Source organism: Phoxinus phoxinus (assembly GCF_949152265.1).
Source record: "Phoxinus phoxinus genome assembly, chromosome: 20".
Classification (NCBI taxonomy): domain Eukaryota; kingdom Metazoa; phylum Chordata; class Actinopteri; order Cypriniformes; family Leuciscidae; genus Phoxinus; species Phoxinus phoxinus.
In genome coordinates, this window is record NC_136895.1 from 7,625,160 (window position 1) to 7,651,564 (window position 26,405).

General features: G+C 37.2%; 1 protein-coding gene across 1 annotated transcript in view; it reads right to left on the reverse strand.

The window, feature by feature from the left end:
* Positions 1 to 20,968, reverse strand: part of lcor (ligand dependent nuclear receptor corepressor) — a 42,253-nt gene extending 21,285 nt beyond the window's left edge. Inside the window, exon 1 of the mRNA XM_079592102.1 lies at positions 20,870 to 20,968. Coding sequence (XP_079448228.1) covers positions 20,870 to 20,966 — 97 coding nt within the window. The 5' untranslated portion in view covers positions 20,967 to 20,968. The remainder of the gene's footprint in view (positions 1 to 20,869) is intronic.
* Positions 20,969 to 26,405: the final 5,437 nt, after the last annotated feature.

Here is a 26,405-nt window from a genome sequence, read left to right on the forward strand (position 1 = left end):
GGCGGGGGGAATGTCCCATTGAGCGATCAGAAACCAGCCAATCAATTTGACACCAGGGAGGGTCACGTCAGCAGCTTTTTGTTTGAACTTCCTGGTGACCATTAATAGTCTATATATAGTGTAGTGGATGAATGAATAATTTACTTTCACTGGGCAACAAGCAACCATGTATCTAACCAGTAGATAAGATCGATATATTGTGAGTTCTGCAGATGCTTGAAGGACAACATTTACAAGATGTACGTCTCGAGCAAGCGAACGGTTCAATCTTTAATTGAATTAAATCTAACATAAACTGCGTATGTTTAATCTATATTGAGGACAGATTAGAAGGCTCAGTTACTGTAAAAAACATAATCATGCTTTTACCTCTAACGCTGAAATTAGTCTAAACACAATCAACATGGAGTGCTTTTCTTATGTTATTAAATCCATGAACTACGTTAGGGTTTATTTTATCTACTTAAAATTCCTATTAAATTATCACCTTAAAATGTATATATAAATAAATAAATATATATATGATTTTTTTTTTTTATATATATATATATATAATAATATATATAATAATATATATATATGAGTATTAGTTTATGGGATTGAACCGGATGTGACAACGTCTCTGAGCAAAGTTTGAGATTTAGCATTAGCATTATTTTTTATCTGTGGTGACAGCATGTCAATTGCGTTGGACCGAGCACCGAACCCTGAGGCACACCACTTGACATTTGGCCCCTTTGAAATGAACTTGGATTTGAACCGCTTCCAAATGAATATTACAATAATTTGTTAATATTTTGGCTTCATATATGTTGCTAAAAATGTACTTTAACATTTTTAGTTTTATATAAAAAAATTGCTGTTTCATGCTTAAAATATAAACTTTCCTAAAGGCTTGAGCTGTTGAGTCAATAGCTTCCAGACTTCCTTTGTAACATTTTAAGGAACTAAGCACCACCTAAGAGATCAATATCATCTTACATTAAGACCGGGTCTTTTTCTCTCCGGGGATGGCAATACCTTCATTAAATCATTAAAATCAGCATATTAGAGATGGTGCACGCTTGCCTCCCCATGGTTTATCTTAACCCTAAATTAAGCCAACTCCCTACCCCCAATCCTTAACATCCTCCATTCATAGAAGGTAGAAAGGGGGTTGGGTTTGTTCTTTCAGGGGAAATCTGTGTCAACTACAACCATCTCTATCTGGTAGAGCCATTCCCTGAGACGGATGGTACACACACAAAAAAGTCAGCAGCGTGACAGCCAGGTCAAAGGAAAACAAAAACAAACCACTGTGTCGAAGCAAAATTAACTGAGTTTTCAAGAACAAACAAACCAAACGAAATTGACCAATATAATGACAAACACACATTAATCTCGGTTAAATCTTATAGTTAGTCACTGGCAGAAACATCTCTGATGGGAAGAGTTGCTTGTAAGATTGTTAGAAGAGGATGTCTATCCGGCCCCCAAGCAGTTCAAAAGACAAAAATAGGAAAAACACACCAAAATATGATCCCAATCCTGCCCCCATCCCCATTCTTCAGTCCACTGTTGTGTTTAAAGTGTAGTTTCTCCACATTTCAACTGCATTTATCCAATTTCACTCCGAGCTTATTCAAAATAGGGGAGGGGTGGAGGAAAATGGGTCATTTCTCTTTGTTTGGTTAAGGAGTTAACCCACAAAAAAGCCGCAGTGTTTGAGAAAGCAATCCCAAACCTGTGAAGAACCTGCCATTGACGGCTATTCTATACATTTAGAGGAGGAAAAAAAAAAGCAGGAACATTTCCTTGATAAAGTCTCTGACAGGAATCTGCCGGCTGAATTCAGTGCGGCGGCACGCAGGAGTCACGCTGCGCAGTTCAACGATCCTGTTGGGGCCAATGATTTATTCAGTGCGCCATGTGCCAAAAGCAGAACGTCTAATTAATTATCCAATTATTTAATTATCCGACTGAAGGCCACTGAAATGATTAGGATTTCAATTGTAAAAACGCAAGCTTGATATCTTTTATCATTCCTTTGACACATAAAAATAAATGAAATCAATTTTTAATGTGCTCTAATTTTCAAGCAATGTAGCTAGAAGACTATAGAGCTAATCTAAAGTAGTTTCGATAGGGTCCACTGTCTTTAATACACTTTTTCAATATATTATACAAAACAAATATCTAAATAGTGTGAGCTTCAATGCACGCTGGGAACGCTGACTATTAGAAATATGAAAAGAAACATCAAGGTATGATAACATCCACTACAGTTTGTATCCAGAAAAAAGGAAAATATATCTTTTTTTTAATAAAAATACAAGCCTGAGACATCAATACAAGTACTACACAAGTTTTATCCCTTATTTCTGCCACGTAATAAAAAAATAAATGTATATTAATAATAACAAATGTGTGATATGAAGTCAGAATTGCAGGATATAAACTGGCAAAGACGGGATATAAACTCGCAGTCTTTATAGAGTTTATCTCATATATTCTGACTTTTTTCTCACAATTGCGAGTTTATATCTCATAAAGTCGCAATTTTGACTTTTTTTTCTCTGAGTTCTGACTTTCTAACACGCAATTGCTAGTTTATATCTGAGAAGTTTATAAATCTGAGAAAAGAAGAATTGTGACTTTATGTCATTCAATTCTGAGGGGGAAAGTAAGAATTGCGCGATAAAAAGTCACAATTACTTTATTTATTTATTATTCCATGGTGGAAAACGAGATTTTATACAAAGAACTTGAAGGCATTATTAATGTCTGTTATATAAATAAACTACATTGTGGATTTAGTGTTAGGGATTTGTTCAAACAAGCCCAAGAAAATGAAGATAGGCAAACTCTGAGCTGAGAATAAATTCTGTAAATTCTTATTATTATTCTGGTATCCATGATGTAAATATAAATGAAAATATATTATAATACATAATATATTCAATATATTCTAACTTTTATTTAGAAATATGAATATTAATCGCGATTAATCACATCCAAAATAAAAGTTTGTGTTTACATTATGTGTGTGATCTGTGTATAAATATTTTTATATATAAATATATATATACACATATGTATATATTTAAGAAATAGTTGAATGTATATACTGTATTTTATATATATAAATATTTTATTCATAAATAACACATTTTTCTTAAATATATACATGCATGTGTGTGTATATATACACAAAATAATTATACACAGAACACACAAATATATCATGTAAACACAAACTTTTATTTTGTATGTGATTAATCGTGATTAATCATTGGCCGGCACTATTTTTTTATTCTATATTTATATTTTTTCAGCAAGTTAAAATATAATCATAATAGTTTCAAATTAAATACATTTAAAAGTAATCAATTTGACATCTTTTTCACATTCTTTACTAACAGAATATAGATTCACAAATCATTATCCTAGACGCAGTGACACTTTGCTCATAAAAAGTGAGCGCTTTTCAAACGCTTATGTTTTATTCAGCGTTTAAGACGCTCATATTTTTAGTGAAGTGGAGCAGATGTTGAGCTAACGAAGATTACCTTTGGCTGCTTACACTGCAGCTGGACAGATTCACCCTTGAGAAAGTACATTTCTGCTCTCGTCTCAATCACCTGCAAGGTGTGCGGCGAGCAAACACAACCCAGTGCTGAGTGAATAGCAGAGATATCTCATGTGACTGCTGTTGGTGTCTATGCGATATCAATAGACTGAATTCTCTATTCTCATACAGGAAAGTGCTTTATAGGTTTCCTACGCTTCAATTCACACGTTCTGCCAGAATCAATTAACTTCAATTCCAAATAAACTGTAAACACTGACATGAAAGCATTGCTCGCAGCCGACCTTGTGTCAAATGCTTCCAACACTTCCAAAAAAAAGAAGAAGAAAAAAACAGATTTCAAAACATACACCTTTCCTTTCTTTTTTATGTTTGGCCTTCGTTTTTAAGGAGATTAGAAAAAATAAAAGCTTTTTGGCTAATATTTGGCCTTTATATAATGTTTATCACATAAAGTGGAAAAAACGACAGAAAGTAAAGTGAGGACACGCGTTGAAAGCTGGATTTGAACCTCCAGGGTCTGCGTGAGCGCCATTCGCCACGGCATCTTTAGTTTTTGTACATTCAAGAACTGTAACTCTGAAAAAAACGTGTTTTCTTTCAGCGCAGAAGCTTAAATAAAAGAGTGCCGCATCACCTGTGTGAGATTGATGTTATAAATAAGCGTAACGCTATTGCCATTTTGACTGCCTTCACTATTTAATGCCCTCTATCCCCGTATTTCATACACAGACATCAAACTAATTAATTTGAAAGACTGCTGAAAAAGCTAATTATGAGGTCGCAAGGTGCACACACTTTATTATTAAAGAGAGGACAGAAAAAAAGGGAAGTTTATGGAGGCAGACTGGCTTTTCTCAGACGTGTGCTTCCTAACCTCAGGGCGTAAATGAAGGTTTTTATACGTTGCTTAGTGACACTGGGCGAGATCGCTACACTTCTCTTAATTAGCCTTTCCTCCATCCCTTTGTCTCCTGCTGCCTGTCAGTCATCTTTTTTGGACTATATATATATATATATATATATATATATATATAACATGTTTGCGATTGACTTGCTTTTAAAAACTCTGCTTGTCTGGCTTTTGAATTCTAAAGGACACGGTATATAAAAGGGAGGATCGAATCAGGAAATCTACCCCCATCATCCATTTCATACGGGTCTTTGTTTGCAGATGAATGACTAATTATGATCCTCAACTGATGTGGCGCAGCATCTGATGAAGTTAGAAAAGTATTTATAACACGCTGGCCGTAACGGAGAATGCTGTAGGAACGTGTACTGCAGATGAAGGCGATAGATCGAGGGCGCTAGGTTAAAGGGAAGGTACATTTCTATGGTTTAAAATGGTTGCAGTGCATGGAGATTAAAGAATGATATGAGTTTTTAATAACGATACTCTGAGATCAAGGTGGAGGATGGTAGATATAATACTGAGTATAATACAATTGAATGACAGCAAATTAGATACTCGCATTTATTCAGAACTCAACAGCGAGGTTGAATATAATTTTGACTTTCTTAACTACAAATATATTCGTGATGTTTTAATTAGCATTCTGAGCTTTAGCTGTTAAGCAACTCTGTCTGCTTTTAAAGACAACAACTCGAACCTGACCGTCTCAAGGCCAAGATCTATCAGATCATTGTCCGCCCTGTGAAACACGAGCAGGCTCTGCGTGTTATGGAGATGCGGATGGGCTAAAGCGTTGGGAACACGTAGCGAACGAAGACGTCAGGAAACGGTTGGGCGTCGCCCCAATCTAGGAGAAGATGCGCAAAGCGGACTCGTCGTACGAAGCAACACGGATCAAGTGGCCAGGGGTGCGTTTCCCGTACAACGACGCAACTCACTGCTTAACTACTATAGTACGATGCATCGTTTAAGAAATCAACCAGCTAGTCGCGACCATAGATATACATAATAAAGGCTAGATGTCTTACGGCGGAGTCTCTAACGTCATCACCCGGCGGCCATCTTGTCACAGGCAAGCTTTCTGGCGGGCTCTGTGGTTCCTGATGTAAAGATCAACGCGAACGCAAATCTCGCTGAAATCTTGACGGATTTACAAACGGTTTGGTTTCTTACAAACGTTATTAACGTGGCTATAATTCTGGATGCTTGAACCTGTTGAAATATATAATATTATAATTATTCATAAGTATGCAGTGTCATAACTACATCTCTGACGTTTATAACAAACCAAACCGTTTGAAAATCGTTAGAAAATTGAGCAAGTTATGGTTTTTTAAACGGTACATGCACCATTAAAACACAATGTTACGAGTAAGCGAGCTGACTGTGACAAGATGGCCGCCGTGTGCGGACGTCGACCTCCATTGGCCAGCAGCGCGGACTAGACATCTAGCCTTTATTATGTATATATATGGTTAAGACTGTTTCCCGAAACTGTACTGTCGCAAAGTGGCCGTTCAACCACGTTGGTTAATGATGTCTCAGGTGTTGGAGTGATAACTTCTTTAAATGAATCTGTTTGAGATCAAATTAAAGCTAGATGTTTTACTTTAAATTATGTACATGGCATCTGAGGACTATTTCTCATTTATCTCAGTTATTTTGCTTAATTCCAGATTAAATCATAGACTCGATCTTACTCACTAGAGCACGTTCACACATGCGCACTCTTCAAAAACGGTGCTTTAAATCTCTTGACAAACTAAAAGACATAAAATACATTTGTATGTATTCTAAATAAAAGATATAGGTTGTACTGAATGTCAGGTTGCTTCTTTTGCCCAAGATAAGGATTTATTAAGTCTACACGTCATGAAAACAAGAAACCACACAACTTTGCGAAGCTGTTTACGAATGTTCGTTGGAATGGTTTCGCGAAACACCGACTCGTTGAACTGCTGATAACGACAGAACTTGCGACCATAGTTGGCTAACGATGCTTTCGGTAAACGCACCCCAGAACGGCCCTGCTCCTAAAGCCCGAGACACACTAAGCCGACGTCAAAGAACTAGCGGCGTGGAAAGCTAACTGTGTCGTCGGCCGAAAACCTGCGTTGAACACGCCAAAAGGACTAAAGGAGACGGTCAACTAGCATGTGAGTAAACAAAGCAGCGCTTGCTTAGCATTTTGAATATCAATCACGCTGATCACTTTACCCTTCCAGTCGGCTCATGTTATTATGGAAATGTTTGTGTATTCAAATGCTCAAGATGATGTAAAATTATAAGCCTTCTGTCTGTAGGTTCTTGACTTCTTTGCTCGCTTTCATCCCTTTAATTCTCGTGCACTGACTCGTCCTCCAAGCCGAACAGCCAATCAGAGATCTCTCTCTCACACCGACGCCCCACAGCGATTCAACTTGCTGAATCGGCCAAAAAACCCAGACGTGTCCGACTAGAGAAACTGAAACTGGACTAATCATTCAGGTCTTTTGACTGATTATATACATGTAGGGTTGGGAATCGAAAAACGATTCCAGAAATACTTAAAGTCAGGAATCAGATTGTTACATAATTAAAATTTTGATTCCTCTTATCGATTCCTTTGTGAGCATTTCAATATGACTTTAAACAAATCAAAACCAACTATATTGGGCAACTCTTAAAGTGACAGCCGCCTAATATTAATGCTGCCGTCTCCATAACAACACTAATCAAACAAGACAAAGAGAAAAATCACTCGTTCTTGACTGAATAACTTTTGTAACTACTTGTAATGTATATTTTATTTATAAAGTGCAGTGTTATTTTACATAGTTTCTGTACCTGAATACCTGAAAATCTTAAAACACAGTTTATTTCAATCGTACCTTTGTACAGTTGTATCTATTTGCTGCGAATGCTTGAAATTTATAGTAAAATATAAAGGTTAGTTGTTTTTCTTTGGTATTTTTAAACCACAGGCAAACGTTCCTTGCGCAAGTTTTTCTTTAGCCTGTTGATTTTTGTTCATGATATTCAGCTACAATTAAATGTTTTACGATAGGACTAAATATGAATGAGATCAAGTTTTCTTTTTAGTTAGGCTAGTTGGTTTTGGTATGGTATTTTTTGGTATGGTATTTTTAAACCACAGGCAAACGTTCCTTGCGCAAGTTGTTCTTTAGCCTGTTGATTTTTTTTTACCTTATTGGAATTGAAATTAGGAATCGATAAGCAGAATCGAAATCTTAATCGTTAAAATTCATACGATACCCAACCCTAGGTATTCGCCCCGAACCGTACGGTACGGTATGGACGTCACGGTTCAGTGCAGTCACGTGACGAATACATTCATTACTGGCGATCCACACTCCCATCCAGAAGGGGGCAACGCTATTGTCTACCAGTAATAAGAGCAGAAGAAGAAGAGATCGCTCGAGATGTTTACATCTATTAACCAGTGTTTCAACTGCGGAAAGATATCAATAAAACAGCTTGAGAATAATATCTCACATAGCATTATATTTACATCAGGCATTTAGCGTTAATAGCAGGTTAGTGAAATGAACTCTAGAGGGAAGCATTTTGTATATGCACTATATTAGCATATCCACACTGATAAAAATGATTTTGTGGTGAAGTAAATACTACAGATTTTTTTTTTTTTTTATTTACATGAAAAAGTTAGTTCAGGCAAGAGTTTAAAAAAAATAAGTAAATGATATATTAGTACTCAATTCAAGTGTGTAGAAATGAAAGCGTAAATATCAACATTATAAAATTAAGTAAAATTACTCAACTTTTCTGATACTGGTGTTCCCATCATGCACTGGGCCTTGAATAATTAATGAGGCTGATTTTTCACTGTTTTCCAGCTTTATTTCCACTGTTTTATCATTGCTTTTGCTGTTAGGTTTAGTAACTTGCCATTTTGTGGCATTTGGAGTTACTTTTCTACTCAAAATGACACATTCAAACACAAAAACGATCAATCAAATGTTACCATCATTGTGTATTGTCTACCAAGTATTGAGGTCTCTGCGTTCACACACATGACTTTTGAAATGTAGATATGGTGTCTCACACACACTATATCTATTGTATTAATTACTTCGATGTTTCTAAGTAAAGCATATACTTTAAAAGTGTGGTTTAGTTCAATGTTATATTGTCTGAGTAAAATGTATTGCAAAAGAAACTTCAACTAAATAGATATAACTCAACCTTTTACTAGCCAAGTTAAAATTACTTATTTTCTTTGTTACTTTCACTTAAGTAGAGTTTACTTAATTCCAAATGTGAAATTTACTTTAAAAAGTATTAGTGCAAAAACTTGCCAAAGAAAAAGTTTTTTTCAGTGCATTATATTTACTTTACCTGTTAGTAATGTCTTGATATTTAATGTATGCTTAAATAAATTAGTTATGACAGCCACTGTGTAAATGATTATATTTCAAAAATGAATTGGAGTAGAAAATTAACTATAATTAGATTTAGAAGTTAATGTAAAACCTGCCTTATGTGCAACTTACAGTACAAAAGTTTATTTTATGAGTTGTTAATTGTAACCTTTAATATTATAGTAATGTGTAATTAAGGGCTCCCCATATTTACAGCATTACAGAAAATTAATTATAATCTAATTCATTTTAAACACATTTTTGTATATAAAAAAAAGTTTCACCCAAAACTTTTTGAAAATAAATGTGCACCATTAATCAGAATTGACAGTTTTCAGGCTAGAATAAAAAAAATTGTCATTTAACAGTCAATAATACATGAATAATAATACTAATATAAACTGACTATCAAAAAATATCATGCCCATTGCTGGCTCAATTCACTAAATAAAAACTTAAGCATTTTCCTTTCTGTCACTTTTGTTAACACTCTCAAAAATATGCAAATGAATGCAACATTTTAAGTATCAAAGCAATAGCCAAATTTAGACAACAAATATTACTTGATATACCCCTAGAGACTAGAATCTAAATAAAGTAAAAAGGCAGTAAATAAATAAATAAATAGTATTCAAAAATATATATTCAAATCTTGTTTGGATTTGTTAAATGTCTAAATAATAATAATAAGTCTTTTGTCTAACCTAGCAAGAAACACTATGAAGATCATAAAGATATGAAGGATGAAAGCAGACTTTGCCGTCTCCCAGATAATTGTGTCCTATTACCTGAAATACATTGCTTTTCCAGCAACAAAATTCCTGCAACGAGAGGACAAAACGCTGAGAAAAACCGAGAAAACACACTCGAGTGCTTCCTGCGTCGGCTATTTCATTCTCCCTTGTTCAATTCCAGCAAGAACATTGCAAGTGCAGAAGTGTTATTTGGAGAGGAGGTTAAACAATGTCATTCGGGTCCCTCTTGACCCAGATTGTGTTTGAATTAGAGTGCGGGAAAACTGTAAACCCGCAGCTCTGCTATGAGGGATCGGCCAATCGAATGTAACCCATCAGGACATCGGCCTTCTATGACAGGACCTTTTAGGTCATCAAGCCCCAATTGCAGGGAATGCACATCTCGTACATGCACCAGTTGTCATAAAAACTAACTATTGGCTACGAAAGGCAATTTTAAGCTTTTGATGGTGGTGATTAGTGTCAAAAGCAATGTTTACTTGGCCATTAAGTACCAAATGTGAAGCATTAGGTTAAAGTAGATGTGGATTTAAGTCCACTGCAAAGCAGGTTATTTATAGGGTTAAGTGTTCACCAAAAAAACAAACAAATGCGATGCGGAATAAAGGAGTCTTTTTTTCTTCTTCTTCATAAAGCCGTTTTTTTAAAGAATAGATCAATATACCACAATACTTCATGTTTGCAAGGCTCTCTTCGTTTGTCAGTCACGACAAATGGTTTATTTTCACGACTAGCACGTCAAACTGATGTGGCGATCTCCATGCAAACCCACAGAACATCTGCAGCACATTTAAAAATATATATTTCTTTGACAGAATTAATTTTTCATTAAAAACTACGTTATTTTTATAGCCTACGGACAATCTGAGAATGAAAGCTCTTACAAAATTGCCATGGCCTTCATCGTGTGTGTGTGTGTGTGTGTGTGTGTGTGTGTGTGTGTGTGTGCGTGCGTGTGTGTGTGTGTGTTACATTGCCGCTATTTTGCACCTGAACCTTGGATCAATAATATCCTTCGATCTGTCCGTTCATTTAATATGGTTGAGGGATATAACAAAAATGTATCTATTTTTCTGGGGGGGTTTTATATTTTATATTATATTGTATAGATACGATTATTTCAACCATGCAGTCAATGTTGGCAAGTATGTTCAAAATGTTTATCGCAGTACATAAAATAAATAATTAAAATCAGTTTCTCATAAAGTTTCTCCAAAAATATGGATATTTATTTCAGAAGCAGCAACAAAACCACCATAAGAAATACAATCCCTCTATAGGCATAGACTGAGAAAAAAAAGTAACCAAATGATAACATCAAAATGGTTTTATTCAAGTCAAAAATATTATTTATCATCACTGAATCAATCTAAATGCATTCATTTATACCAACAAAATTAAAATGTATGGGTTAAAACAAGTAAAAAACAGCTCTCTAAGCAAGGTAACAATTGCTGGTTACCACTTTCTAGAGTGTAGTTCAACAACACACACACACACACACACACACACACACACACACACAAAAATGTAGTTCAAATGTTCTTTCTTCAGTGAAACATAAAAGAAGAAATTCTTCAGAATGTCCAAGCTGCTCTTTTCCATACAATAAAAGCGAATTGTCTTTATATGTGACCCTGGACTACAAAACCAGTCACAGTCACATTTTGAAATTGAGATGTATACATGATCTGAAAGCTGGATAAATAAGCTTTCCATTGATGTATGGTTTGTTAGGATAGGACAATATTTGGTAGAGATACGACTATTTGAAAATCTGGAATCTGAGGGTGCAAAAAAAAATCGACACATTGAGAAAATCTCCTTTAAAGTTGTGCATTTATGTTCACGATTGTGTTGCATTCACTCACAAAAATAATGTTTTATATATTTACTGAAGGAAATTTACAAAATATCTTCATGGAACATGATCTTTACTTAATATCCTCATGATTTTTGGCATAAAAGAAAAATCTATAAATTTGACCCATACAATGTGTTGTTGGCTATTGCCACAGATATACCCGTGCGACATGTGACTGGTTTTGTGATCCAGGGTCACATATGTTGTCTTTAAAAGTGAATTGTGACAATTTCCACTAGTGTAAAAGAGGAGCTTGGACATTCTGTTAAATAACTCCTGAGTCCCAGGATATGTTTTATTTGTTGGGGTGGACTATATCTTTCAAAAAGACATCAGAGAATCTATTGTTCGCCAGTGTGATAATCCAACAATACATTGAGTGAAAGGAAAACTTCATCTCTCAAGTCAACATACAATGCAGGTGATGCGATACTCCATTCAAAAACACTCTTTCCCACAAATCAATCTGTCTTGAATCCTCCAGGTCCCTCCCTGGACTAATCAAAAACGACACATCCAAGACCAGTTCAGTCAATGCAGAAAACGCTTGGTAAAAAAGTAGGATAAAAAAAACAAAAAAAATCCCAATAATGCCCCAAAATTAAACCGCGTTTAGATTTACCAAGAAACTGTCAAACTACCATGACAATATCATAATTCAACCAGCAATATATATCCAGGTCTATTGCTTTGTGTTTCTCATTTTTTGAGAAACACAAAACACCTCAAACTTCAGCAAATAACATCATTCATACTCCCTATATCTGCTCAAATATTATTCTAGGTTATGGGTTTTAACGAGATTTAATCTATGTTTGGAATATGTATATATATATTAAAAAAAAACAGACAAAAAGTAATAACTTGGCTGGAGAGATAATGCGTTCCACTACATGACTTTTAATCAGAACTGTGTGGAAAAATCCTAAACCATTTGCGAATATTCAAAATTACCAGAAATAATAATAATTAAGGATAGTTCATACGTAATTTTACTTTTGTAATAGTGGCCGCTATACTGAACAATGGGATTCACAATTAATCCTCATTTAATAGCACAAAGACCCTGAAGACAATAGTCATCAGATCAGCAGAGTATAAAATCATCTCCATTCGGGAGGAGGCGGGGGGGCATGTAATTGATATGAGATTTCAGCCTGCTTTTTTCATATGATTTTCACATGGATTCTTGCTCTGAGAAACAAAAGAAATCCTTCACGTGCTGGGGATCCAGATGGACGTTGGATCGATGTTGGAGAAAATGAACGATACAAACATATCTCAGGGACGGGCAAAACTACATGCTTGTAAACTGCTGAAAGGTTGTGTAAAAAATAATGAATTGTATATGTTTTGGATTCATCTGAGCACGTTCTTGTGCTTTAAAAGGGATGAAGTATTACTTAGGGATGAAGTATTGGTGCAAAAAGTTCTCAAAAAACCCTCACTAATCGACAAGTGCTCTGTTTGACTAGTTGACCATCGCTAATACAGCTAATCATAACCCCAAAACACAAGAAAATACTTTAACAATAACCATAAAACTATTAAACAGTGACTTGAAGCTGCACTAGAAACATTAACAGTGGCTTTTACTTCACGATAGTGACTTTTGTTCACATTTAGGTTCAATATATTTGCAGAGTAGCATCTAGATTAAATATTACTGAAGCATGAATCTGCTTTGGTAAAACTCAAAATCTTTGGTAAAAATAATAATTGATGCATGCGAAATATCCCTCAAGTTTTGGGAAACTTCTACATGTCTTTTTGTACAACATTTCACAAGTGTGTTTCAATAAGATTTAAATTAGGGCTGTGAAGCGATTAATCGCATCCAAAATAAAAGTTTGTTTACACATAATAAATGTGTGTGTACTGTGTATAATTATTTAGTATATATAAATACACACACGTGCATGTACAGTATATATTTAAGAAAAAATTGTTATTTAAATATATTTATATATAATATAAATTATATATAAATCTATATACAGTATACACATGCAAATATTTCTTAAATATATACAAGCATGTGTGTGTATTTATATATACTAAATAATTATACACAGTACACACACATTTATTATGTAAACAAACTTTTATTTTGGAATGCGATTAATCACGATTACTCGCGATTAATCGTTTCACAGCCCTAATTTAAACTACTTTGCTAAAGGTGAAGCTAAAATGTGTTTAGCATTTAGGAATTGTACCACCATAAAACACTAAAAACTGAAAACTAGGCTGAATGGTTTTCATTTATTTGCCACCGAAATCTGCGTCTGCATGCCAACAGTTCCCAGTAAACATCGACAGCATTAGCAGCAAAAATAATGTCAAAATTCCTTCAACCCTCACCCTAATCTAAACTCATTCCCCACACGGCAAGTGTTCAGGGGCTTTAATGGATAACAACAACCACACAGTGTCACATGAGAAGTGGACAAAAAAAAAAAATGTAAACCATATGGCAGATTTTTGACACACTTAGATTTACAGGGATTTGTTTAGCTAAAGGCTAAAATGAACTTCAGCACCGAAAGAGGAAGAGTGAAAATTTAGCTTATCTTGTCTTTACGGTCACTGGGTATCAAAAAGAAACACTCCCAAAAGTTCTTGCGCAAGAGGCTGTTAAAGAATGATTCATTTTATCAAATCAATGGCTTACCTGGAATCGTTTGGGAAGTTTGGGGAAAACACGCCTTGAGAGAACAAATGTGTTCAAAATTGTTCTTTTAAATGTGAAAGATTTAATTTGCATCTGACATCCAAAATACATCCAAACTGACCTACTTAAAAGCACAGTGTGTAAGTTTCGCCACCAGAGGTCGCTTATTCAAAACAATAACAAAGGCGTAGCTTGATGACGGCGTGAATGAGCGTAGAATCACGGGAGTTGTCGTCCAATGAAAAATAAACAGAATTCATGTTCATGCGTGAGCTAATGTATAAAAGTTTATGAAGCCGGGGCCGTGGGACATTTTACGCTGCCGTTTTTATTATGCTTATATGCCGAAGTTGGCCGCTCCTTTCGTTTTGTTGGTTATGTTTATTTTACGATTAATGTCTGCCTCCTGAACTTGAATTTTGTTATAGTTTGATCACTTAAATTCACATTATTTTATTTTGTTCTAATGAAACAGCCACAAGTGCTGAATTACTACTCATACTGGCCTTTTTTTTTAATAAAAATTGACAAATTAAATTTGTGGAGTAACTCAGCGGTGTTAGACTTGGTCAAATCAATCATACTAAAAATACATTTGAGTGTGTTGATAGTTGATATAACACTACTATGTTGAGCTATATAACAAAGCTATATAATTATTTATTAAAGCGTCTTCGGTGTTTCCATGATTTCTACGGAAGTAAAACTGGAAATCTAGGGTAACGTGGATATGACATCAATGTCACACTGGTTAAAATGGATGATTTCTATGGATTTAAACATTGTCGGAAACGAGATATTGTAAGAACACAAGCCAACAAAACATAACACTGTTCTAGTGGTTTTTGGATATTTTAATCCAAAAATCTTACATATTGTGCCTTTAATCAAAAAAAGCACTATACATGGCAACAAAAAAAGAAAAAGAAAAAAAAGACCAGGATTTGCATGAAATGAGGAAAGTCAGAAAAGTCAGAATTGGGATAAAGTACGGATTTAATCTAGATGTCCTTTGACAGAATGAGAATCCCCGGGGTTTTAGAGGAAATAATAATGGAAACAGACTTCCCAGATGTCAAAATACTTAGGCACAGAAGCCTGGCATATTTAAGATCCGAACTGTTGAGAAAAAAATCCAGTGGAAAAACCAAAAGTATTATCTCTGTGGGAGTGTAGTGCTAGTACATTTAAAGTAGTTTACATGGTTTAGTGAAACCCTGACAGCTTCAAAAGCTGTGATGGAAACCGTAGCTGTAAACTCGATAACACACGCCGCATGCTGGAATCATGAAGAATCAATGCTTTAGTTCCTTAGCAGCGCCAATGTAACATACTCACAGTTACTATTGTGATTATAAACCGGCTTCTCCAATGGTGCAGACAAAACGAAAAGTCTTTTATTTGGTCATCTAAACTTCATTTTGTATATTGCATTGAATAAAATACTAAATGCAACTAACCTAGGCTTTATGGAGCATAACTATTTTTAAAAAAATGTAATAAAAAATTCCATGCAGTATTTTCCTTATATGCAGCATCTCAACATCCCACAGAGAAAAAGATCCATACATAATTCAGATGACAATTTTTTTTTTTTTTTATAATCAATTTAAAATGCTGTTGATTTTCAGCGGTGGTCAAAACGAATGCAACTTGAATCAATGCACCTTCTTGCAGCCTACATACCAATTAAATCTGCTGGAAACTGTCGTCAAATAGCTCCAGACGCTTCTTTAACAACCTCTTCAGTTGGGGGTGGATGTTCAAGAGCTGCTAGAAGCGCTTTACGGTCAAGCTAGAAAAATAAAGGTATAAAGCCGCTCTCAATATGTGGCCGAAACAATTCTCAAACCACCAAAACCCAAAAAATACATGATTATCAACCAATAATGTCTTTGAGAAGAACTAGGAACTTGTAAAATCACTATGTTATCTATCTAGTATGGACTCGACCAAAACTGGAGACTGAGGCATTGATAAAATGTCAAAGGAATATCCAAAATAGCCCTATATTTGAGAGAAATGTTGCAAGAAACATAATTGGCCATAAGGTTGTTGCTGATCTTTGATGAAAAGAGAGGAAAGGCGGACGCATAGGGAAGCTTTCGAAGAGAGAGGGGGAGGTAGATGATGACTAGAGATAAAAATAAAAAGTGACATTTTTCCTGATGGTAATGGTTCTCACAGCAAGCAGCTTTGACCTTCAGTTTTGTTTGAATTTGTGACGCTCTCGAGCATGACACCAAATGTGTGCTGACAAATTCACACAGGAAAGAGTCCGAAAAGCCAGGAAAGCCAAGGTTAGGTTTGGCACTGGAGCGCCGGGTCCATGTGCGGATATAAACTGGGTGAAAATAAACAGCAGATGAATAAACTTGGCTGATTAATTAAAACACAGGCACCTTAACCAAATGAAACATCCATTACAAATACAAACCTCCTCTTAACACACCAAATCCTATTCAAGGGTCTCGTTCCCAAATTAAAATATACAAGACTGTTACTTAAAGTAATTGAAAATAAATGACAAGGAACGGCAAAACTGAAATGCTTATCATAAAATTAATGTAAATACAAACCGCTATGAGTTAATGAATTTGATTATAGTTTCAATGTTGATCATTTTTGTCAATTATTATTTAACCCCTTATATTGGCATCACAGCCATTACATATTTAAAACAGTAATATCCTATACTAAACCTAAACTAATCTTGACAAACTATATCTCATTTGAAAGCTTACAATCTCTAGTTTACATATTTGGTGACTGATTTTCAACATAAATTACAGAGGAGCCGTAATTTATCAATTTACAACAAGAATATTTTCATACTCCTAAGGCGTGTTCAGACCTTTATTTTGAAATAGTGATGAACATGAAAAATCATGAAAGAATGGTAGTAACCTCAGTTTGTTTTCATGCCAAGAGTACAAAAGATAGCAGCCATTCAATTATTTTAGAAAAAAAGGTCTGAAAATGTTTTACAAAATAATAGATTCACCATTTGTGATGTGGCGGCGAGCTATAATGCACATACGTGATCTTTTTGAGGTTGAATTCATTTCAAAATATGCCAAACTTCCAACACTACTTCTGAATAGCATATCTACTTCATAAATTGTATGAACATTTTAAAAATAATGGTTCAGATCACTCAAACAACATATGGAAATGGAGGCGCTCTTATATGGGCAGTAATGTCCACTAGTGGAGAAGTGTGGTACTGCGCCCAAACTAAATCTCACTGAAAGCTTATTTTTTGAGATATCAACCTAACATTTGAAACACAACTTGTTCAGATTTTTGGCTTTGATTTTTTTGCATTTTTAGAATCCACCAGGTTTTGAAAATAGATATTTTATATAAAATATGAATAATAAAAAAATGTACATTGTAAATTTCCATAAACTCAAACTTCTATAACTTTTTTTCTGTTTAACTTTCTTAATTCTACAAAAATCTGCCAAATGTCTTCTTTAAAACAGGACCAATCTTACATCTATATCCCAAAGCATTCTTGAATTACATCCATTTAAGTTCGGCATGTGCATTTTCACGTCTATTAAAAAAAGGGGGTGCCGCTTAAAGGGTTAAGGGTTCCATCAGTTTGAGAACCACTGCTGTACCCATAATGCAAGGCTGTCTAAAAGTTACCAACAACAAACAGGAAAAGCTAGCCTGTGGGAAACATAATAGTCCATGTTACATTACAGAGGGTGATTTAGTATCAGACTACAAACAGAAACGGAAAAAGAAACGTATGACAAAATATGATACTGACAGTCCAAATTCAGCATCACACTAAGTGGCTTGCACTGAAAAACAATGTGTTTCTAAACGTTGCAACTTCTATCAATGCTGGAATGCTGGACAGTGTGTTAACAACAATAGAGTTTGGATTTTGGGACTTTGACCCTGGAAAAATAAAGTTTGAGGAAATGATTTATGATGCTCCCTAAAGCGTTATCAACAGAGCTCGGGAGAAACATCTTGTCATGAAGGCGTGAATCAACTTTTACACACTTATTACACAGAAATACGGTGGGAGATTAATGGCTTCGGGTTACTTTTTACCTCTAAAAACACATGATAAAGCTAAGCTCTCGTTATGAACTCACTGCAAATTTTCAATAGGCTAAGCCCAAAAATATTTAGCCTAGATTTCCTCAAAATGTACTCGGAATTAATCTCGTATGATGGACAGAATAACTACACAGCAGCAGAAGCACAAGACACAAGAAGCAACACATCTTTAAGCCTTAAACACTGCAATTATATTTAGAGTTCCCACACGATAATCATTTTTCCATAACATAGTCATATGTGAATGTGATTACTAAATATTCATAGAGATTGTACTCTCAAAGAAGCAATCTTATACAATGTAATATTTTTGAGCAGAATATAACAGGAAAAAAATATATAAATTCCCATGATTGGAAAGGTAATATTTAAAGGGATAGTTCCCCCAAAAATGAAAACGATCCCATAATTTCCTCACCCTCAAGCCATCCTAGGTGTATATGACTTTATTATTTCAACCAAACACAATCAGAGTTATATTAAAAAATATCCTGGCTCTTCCGAGCTTTATACTGTAAGTATATGGAAGTAACGCCTGAGATTTTGAAACTCCAAAAAAGCGCATAAAAAGAGGGTTAATAAAGGCCTTCTGAAGCAAAGCGATGCGTTTTTGTAAGAAAAATATAATCACTGGCTTCCGGTAACATTTCCGCGTTCGTCAATACGTCATGCGTCGAGTCAGAGGTCACTCGTCGGGTCAGAGATCACTCTTCATGCGTCGGGTCAGAGGTCACTCGTCCGCCGGAACTAGACTCGCGTACAGCGTTACCGGAAGCCAGTGATTATAGTTTATAAAGTTGTAAATATGGATATGGATATTTTTCTTGCAAAAACGCATGGCTGTGCTTCAGAAGGTCTTTATTAACCCCATGCATTACTTTTATGATGGATGGATGAGCTTTTTTGGGCTTCAAAATATCTTCTACCATTCACTCCCATTATAAACTCCCATGGACGAGCCTGGATATTACTTAATATAACTCCGATAATGTTTGGCTGAAGGAAGAAAGATACACTTAAGATGGCCTGAGGGTAAGGAAATCATGGGACAATTTTTTTTGGATGAACCAACCCTTTAATGGCTCACTGCCAAATATCTTTCATATTTCAGAACTGCATTGATACTTCCTGAAACAGGCATTTTGATACAGATTGGGAGATTTTTCCTCATATCATGAGAGGATATAAGCAGGTTTCACTGACACATGCCATGTTCGATAATAAAACGCAGTCATTTTAAACACAGATGTGTATCATATTTGATATGATGTAGAGCATGTTGAACAAACGGAAGAGCAAAGTTCACAATAAAAGCTTTACCATTCATAGAGAAGTATGTGACATCTTAAATGTATTTGTGGCATGTGTAATATCTTAAGCAACATTATAATCAGACTTTGTGCGGTTCACTATGTCGTTGAAATATCTACATTGTTTTGGTTGATAAAGAGTGACCAACATTTACTCAAAAGCTGCAGAACAGATGCCAAAAACCAAGGGTTTTCTGTCTGACATTAAAAGGGAGATTAACACAAATCTAGGGTTGAAAACGAGGAAACCTCGAGGTTAAGACTCAATAGATAATCTCCCAATAACATCAGATACGGCGATTTAAAAGGATTAAACATAGCTAATGAAACATTAGATTTAACGGGGGAGGGGCGGGGAACCAATATTTTCCATCATATTTTTGGAAATGAGAAAAAAATATGAGTAAATAACACTTTGAAACGGGACTCATGGGTTCCTAAAAACCAAATAATGTTGTTATTTGCACGACATTTTGGCTACACTGGCAAGTGTCGTTCACGGACAAAGCGAGCAATCGATTAACCAAAAAAACACACATCAAAACAGACTCAAATATCAGAGCATATATTCGCCAAAAAAATCTTCAGATTAAGATCAAGGCGTTATATTAAAATGCTCCGTGTAGCTAGAACTGGTCTTGACAAGGCCGCGATAACAACTATGCAATATGCGCAGTGTCATTTTCTTTGTCAACCCCCCACCTTCCCCTAAAATACAAAATTATTTTCTGACATTTCCCCATTGCAGCAAAGCGCGCTCCCCCAGCGCCGATGATTTGAGGGAAGGGAGGACGCGCGCGCGCAGCAGCATGACAGTGGGGCGGGGACGCGCACAGCCCTCCCCCCCCCCAACCCCAAATAATACAGTAGCCTACAATAAAACAGGGAGCGCGCACACTGGCAAAAGGAACGCATTTGATTGGTCAATGCACAATTCCCTCTGTACACGTAACACGCCCTGCTTACAATAAATAAACATCGCCCAAATGTTCTTAAAAAAAATAATAACTTAAAGAAATAACGTCGGGGCAAAAACATTAACTATTACACAGTTAAATAATAACAAATATGCACTTGACACACATTATTGCTCCTATTACAGCCGCATAACTAAACTCATAACTGCGATTTTTTTTTTTTACAAGGTCCAGCGGGTGGTGAGCGCTATGAGAAAAAATCGTTGCGAGACAAAAAAGCCGCTTCGCTCGCCGCTATAGGCAATTGATTTCCACTAGTCCCCTACACCAAATATACACATCCACGGACCGTGAAGCTGTACTGGACAATTCTGCATGTTAGGTTAAACGAGCTTACCTACACAGTGAATGAGTTTATGCCGCCACGAATCAAGTTCCTGCCGAAAGCCGCGCCTCTCGATCGTGCATTGCTGCCTTCTGCACAGACTCGCCATTTTCTATCGGCCCCTCCCGCGGGCGCGCACCTTCTACTGGGAGCTTCCCAGAGTCGACGTCATCAGTCCCCTTCTCTCTCTCTCTCTCTCTCTCTCTCTCTCTCTCTCTCTCTCTCTCTCTCTCTCTCTCTCTCTCTCTCTCTGGGAAGGGCTGGAGGGGGGGTCTTCGCTGCTGCAGCACTCTTCTGTTCTGACATGTCCCTCCCACATCCAAATCTTATTCAGCCTATGCCGAAGCTTTACATTTTGCTATAGCATGTTTCGCTGATAAGAATTAAGCTGATTTCATTTCAAAATTGTCTGTTATCATATGTTAATACTTATATGATCCTTGTCATTTATATTGTGTAATTCATATGTTGATAAATAATCTATAAAACAATAAAAAAATACGTTGTAATTATTTTAATAATAGCATATACTTTAGTTAAAAATATAAAATAATTTTAAATTTAAACAAATTACATTTGTACTTAGTCTCTCTGAGGAAAGTTGAATGCATTAAAGGGATAGTCAAGAAACTTTGGTCATTAATTACTCTCCCTCATGTTGTTTCTGACCTGTCAGACTTTTGTTCATCTTTGGAACACAAATGAAGATCTTTTTGATTAAATCTGAGAGATTTCTGTCCCTCCATTGACAGCTACGCAATTACCACTTTGATGCTTCAAAAAGTTCATAAATAGATTGTAAAACTCTTCATTTTCTGAAGAGACCCCAGATAGCGAGGTGACATTGCTTCAATGTTGAAATCCTATCACAATCATCATTTTGAAGGAGGTTGGAAATTCAGTGCTAAATAATATATTGAATATCTCTATAATATATAAATGTTGATATTTCAATACTTTTGGTCAGCTTAATGGGGGAACTAGACATAAGCTATGACAATCGAACTGTTTCCTTATTCAACATGATAATGAACCTCATTGGTTCTTGCTGAAGCTCAAACGTGCTGCGTAACACGAGAATGAACCTCATTGGTTCTTGCTGAAGCGCAAACGTGCTGCGTAACACGAGAATGAACCTCATTGGTTCTTGCAGAAGCTCAAACGTGCTGCGTAACACGAGAATGAACCTCATTGGTTCTTGCTGAAGCGCAAACGTGCTGCGTAACACGAGAATGAACCTCATTGGTTCTTGCAGAAGCGCAAACGTGCTGCGTAACACGAGAATGAACCTCATTGGTTCTTGCAGAAGCTCAAACGTGCTGCGTAACACGAGAATGAACCTCATTGGTTCTTGCTGAAGCGCAAACGTGCTCTGTAACACGAGAATGAACCTCATTGGTTCTTGCAGAAGCTCAAACGTGCTGCGTAACACGATAATGAACCTCATTGGTTCTCGCTGAAGCTCAAACGTGCTGCATAACACGAGAATGAACCTCATTGGTTCTCGCTGAAGTTCAAACGTGCTGCGTAACACGATAATGAACCTCATTGGTTCTTGCTGAAGTTCAAACGTGCTGCGTAACATGAGAATAACCCTCATTGGTTCTTGCTGAAGCTCAAACGTGCTGCGTAACACGATAATGAACCTCATTGGTTCTTGCTGAACTTTAAACAAGCTTCTTAACACGATAATGAACCTCATTGGTTCTTGCTGAAGCTCAAACGTGCTGCGTAACACGAGACTGAACCTCATTGGTTCTTGCTGAACTTTAAACAAGCTTCTTAACACGATAATGAACCTCATTGGTTCTCGCTTAAGTTCAAACGTGCTGCGTAACACGATAATGAACCTCATTGGTTCTTGCTGAAGCTCAAACGTGCTGCGTAACACGATACTGAACCTCATTGGTTCTTGCTGAAGCTCAAACGTGCTGTGTAACACGAGAATGAACCTCATTGGTTCTTGCTGAAGCTCAAACGCGCTGTGTAACACGAGACTGAACCTCATTGGTTCTTGCTGAAGCTCAAACGTGCTGCGTAACACGATAATGAACCTCATTGGTTCTTGCTGAAGCTCAAACGTGCTGCGTAACACGAGACTGAACCTCATTGGTTCTTGCTGAAGCTCAAACGCGCTGTGTAACACGAGACTGAACCTAATTGGTTCTTGCTGAAGCTCAAACGTGCTGCGTAACATGAGAATGAACCTCATTGGTTCTTGCAGAAGCTCAAAGGTGCTGCGTAACACGATAATGAACCTCATTGGTTCTTGCTGAAGCTCAAACGTGCTGCGTAACACGAGACTGAACCTCATTGGTTCTTGCTGAAGCTCAAACGCGCTGTGTAACACGAGACTGAACCTCATTGGTTCTTGCTGAAGCTCAAACGTGCTGCGTAACATGAGAATGAACCTCATTGGTTCTTGCAGAATCTCAAACGTGCTGCGTAACACGATAATGAACCTCATTGGTTCTTGCTGAAGCTCAAACGTGCTGCGTAACACGATAATGAACCTCATTGGTTCTTGCTGAAGCTCAAACGTGCTGCGTAACATGAGAATGAACCTCATTGGTTCTTGCAGAAGCTCAAACGTGCTGCGTAACACGATAATGAACCTCATTGGTTCTTGCAGAAGCTCAAACGTGCTGCGTAACACGATAATGAACCTCATTGGTTCTTGCTGAAGCTCAAACGTGCTGCGTAACACGAGACTGAACCTCATTGGTTTTTGCTGAAGCTCAAACGTGCTGCGTAACATGAGAATGAACCTCATTGGTTCTTGCAGAAGCTCAAACGTGCTGCGTAACACGATAATGAACCTCATTGGTTCTCGCTTAAGTTCAAACGTGCTGCGTAACACGAGAATGAACCTCATTGGTTCTTGCAGAAGCTCAAACGTGCTGCGTAACACGAGAATGAACCTCATTGGTTCTTGCTGAAGCTCAAACGTGCTGCGTAACACGATAATGAACCTCATTGGTTCTCGCTGAAGTTCAAACGTGCTGCGTAACATGAGAATGAACCTCATTGGTTCTTGCTGAAGCTCAAACGTGCTGTGTAACACGAGACTGAACCTCATTGGTTCTTGCTGAAGCTCAAACGCGCTGTGTAACACGAGACTGAACCTCATTGGTTCTTGCTGAAGCTCAAACGTGCTGCGTAACACGATAATGAACCTCATTGGTTCTCGCTGAAGTTCAAACGTGCTGCGTAACATGAGAATGAACCTCATTGGTTCTTGCTGAAGCTCAAACGTGCTGTGTAACACGAGACTGAACCTCATTGGTTCTTGCTGAAGCTCAAACGTGCTGTGTAACACGAGACTGAACCTCATTGGTTCTTGCTGAAGCTCAAACGCGCTGTGTAACACGAGACTGAACCTCATTGGTTCTTGCTGAAGCTCAAACGTGCTGCGTAACATGAGAATGAACCTCATTGGTTCTTGCAGAAGCTCAAACGTGCTGCGTAACACGATAATGAACCTCATTGGTTCTTGCTGAAGCTCAAACGTGCTGCGTAACATGAGAATGAACCTCATTGGTTCTTGCAGAAGCTCAAACGTGCTGCGTAACACGATAATGAACCTCATTGGTTCTTGCAGAAGCTCAAACGTGCTGTGTAACACGATAATGAACCTCATTGGTTCTTGCTGAAGCTCAAACGTGCTGCGTAACATGAGAATGAACCTCATTGGTTCTTGCAGAAGCTCAAACGTGCTGCGTAACACGATAATGAACCTCATTGGTTCTCGCTTAAGTTCAAACGTGCTGCGTAACACGAGAATGAACCTCATTGGTTCTTGCAGAAGCTCAAACGTGCTGCGTAACACGAGAATGAACCTCATTGGTTCTTGCTGAAGCTCAAACGTGCTGCGTAACACGAGAATGAATCTCATTGGTTCTTGCTGAAGTTCAAACGTGCTGCGTAACATGAGAATGAACCTCATTGGTTCTTGCTGAAGCTCAAACGTGCTGTGTAACACGAGACTGAACCTCATTGGTTCTTGCTGAAGCTCAAACGCGCTGTGTAACACGAGACTGAACCTCATTGGTTCTTGCTGAAGCTCAAACGTGCTGCGTAACACGATAATGAACCTCATTGGTTCTCGCTGAAGTTCAAACGTGCTGCGTAACATGAGAATGAACCTCATTGGTTCTTGCTGAAGCTCAAACGTGCTGTGTAACACGAGACTGAACCTCATTGGTTCTTGCTGAAGCTCAAACGCGCTGTGTAACACGAGACTGAACCTCATTGGTTCTCGCTGAAGTTCAAACGTGCTGTGTAACATGAGAATGAACCTCATTGGTTCTCGCTTAAGTTCAAACGTGCTGTGTAACATGAGAATGAACCTCATTGGTTCTTGCTGAAGTTCAAACGTGCTGTGTAACATGAGAATGAACCTCATTGGTTCTTGCTGAAGCTCAAACGCGCTGTGTAACACGAGACTGAACCTCATTGGTTCTCGCTGAAGTTCAAACGTGCTGTGTAACATGAGAATGAACCTCATTGGTTCTCGCTGAAGTTCAAACGTGCTGTGTAACATGAGAATGAACCTCATTGGTTCTTGCTGAAGTTCAAACGTGCTGTATAACATGAGAATGAACCTCATTGGTTCTTGCTGAAGCTCAAACGCGCTGTGTAACAAGAGACTGAACCTCATTGGTTCTCGTTTAAGTTCAAACGTGCTGCGTAACATGAGAATGAACCTCATTGGTTCTTGCTGAAGCTCAAACGCGCTGTGTAACAAGAGACTGAACCTCATTGGTTCTCGTTTAAGTTCAAACGTGCTGCGTAACATGAGAATGAACCTCATTGGTTCTCGTTTAAGTTCAAACGTGCTGCGTAACACGATAATGAACCTCATTGGTTCTTGCAGAAGCTCAAACGTGCTGCGTAACACGATACTGAACCTCATTGGTTCTCGCTTAAGTTCAAACGTGCTGCGTAACATGAGAATGAACCTCATTGGTTCTTGCAGAAGCTCAAACGTGCTGCGTAACACGAGAATGAACCTCATTGGTTCTTGCTGAAGTTCAAACGTGCTGCGTAACACGATAATGAACCTCATTGGTTCTTGCTGAAGCTCAAACGTGCTGCATAACACGATAATGAACCTCATTGGTTCTTGCTGAAGCTCAAACGTGCTGCGTAACACGATAATGAACCTCATTGGTTCTCGCTGAAGTTCAAACGTGCTGCGTAACATGAGAATGAACCTCATTGGTTCTTGCTGAAGCTCAAACGTGCTGTGTAACACGAGACTGAACCTCATTGGTTCTTGCTGAAGCTCAAACGTGCTGTGTAACACGAGAATGAACCTCATTGGTTCTTGCTGAAGCTCAAACGTGCTGTGTAACACGAGAATGAACCTCATTGGTTCTTGCTGAAGCTCAAACGCGCTGTGTAACACGAGACTGAACCTCATTGGTTCTTGCTGAAGCTCAAACGCGCTGTGTAACACGATAATGAACCTCATTGGTTCTTGCTGAAGCTCAAACGCGCTGTGTAACACGAGAATGAACCTCATTGGTTCTTGCTGAAGCTCAAA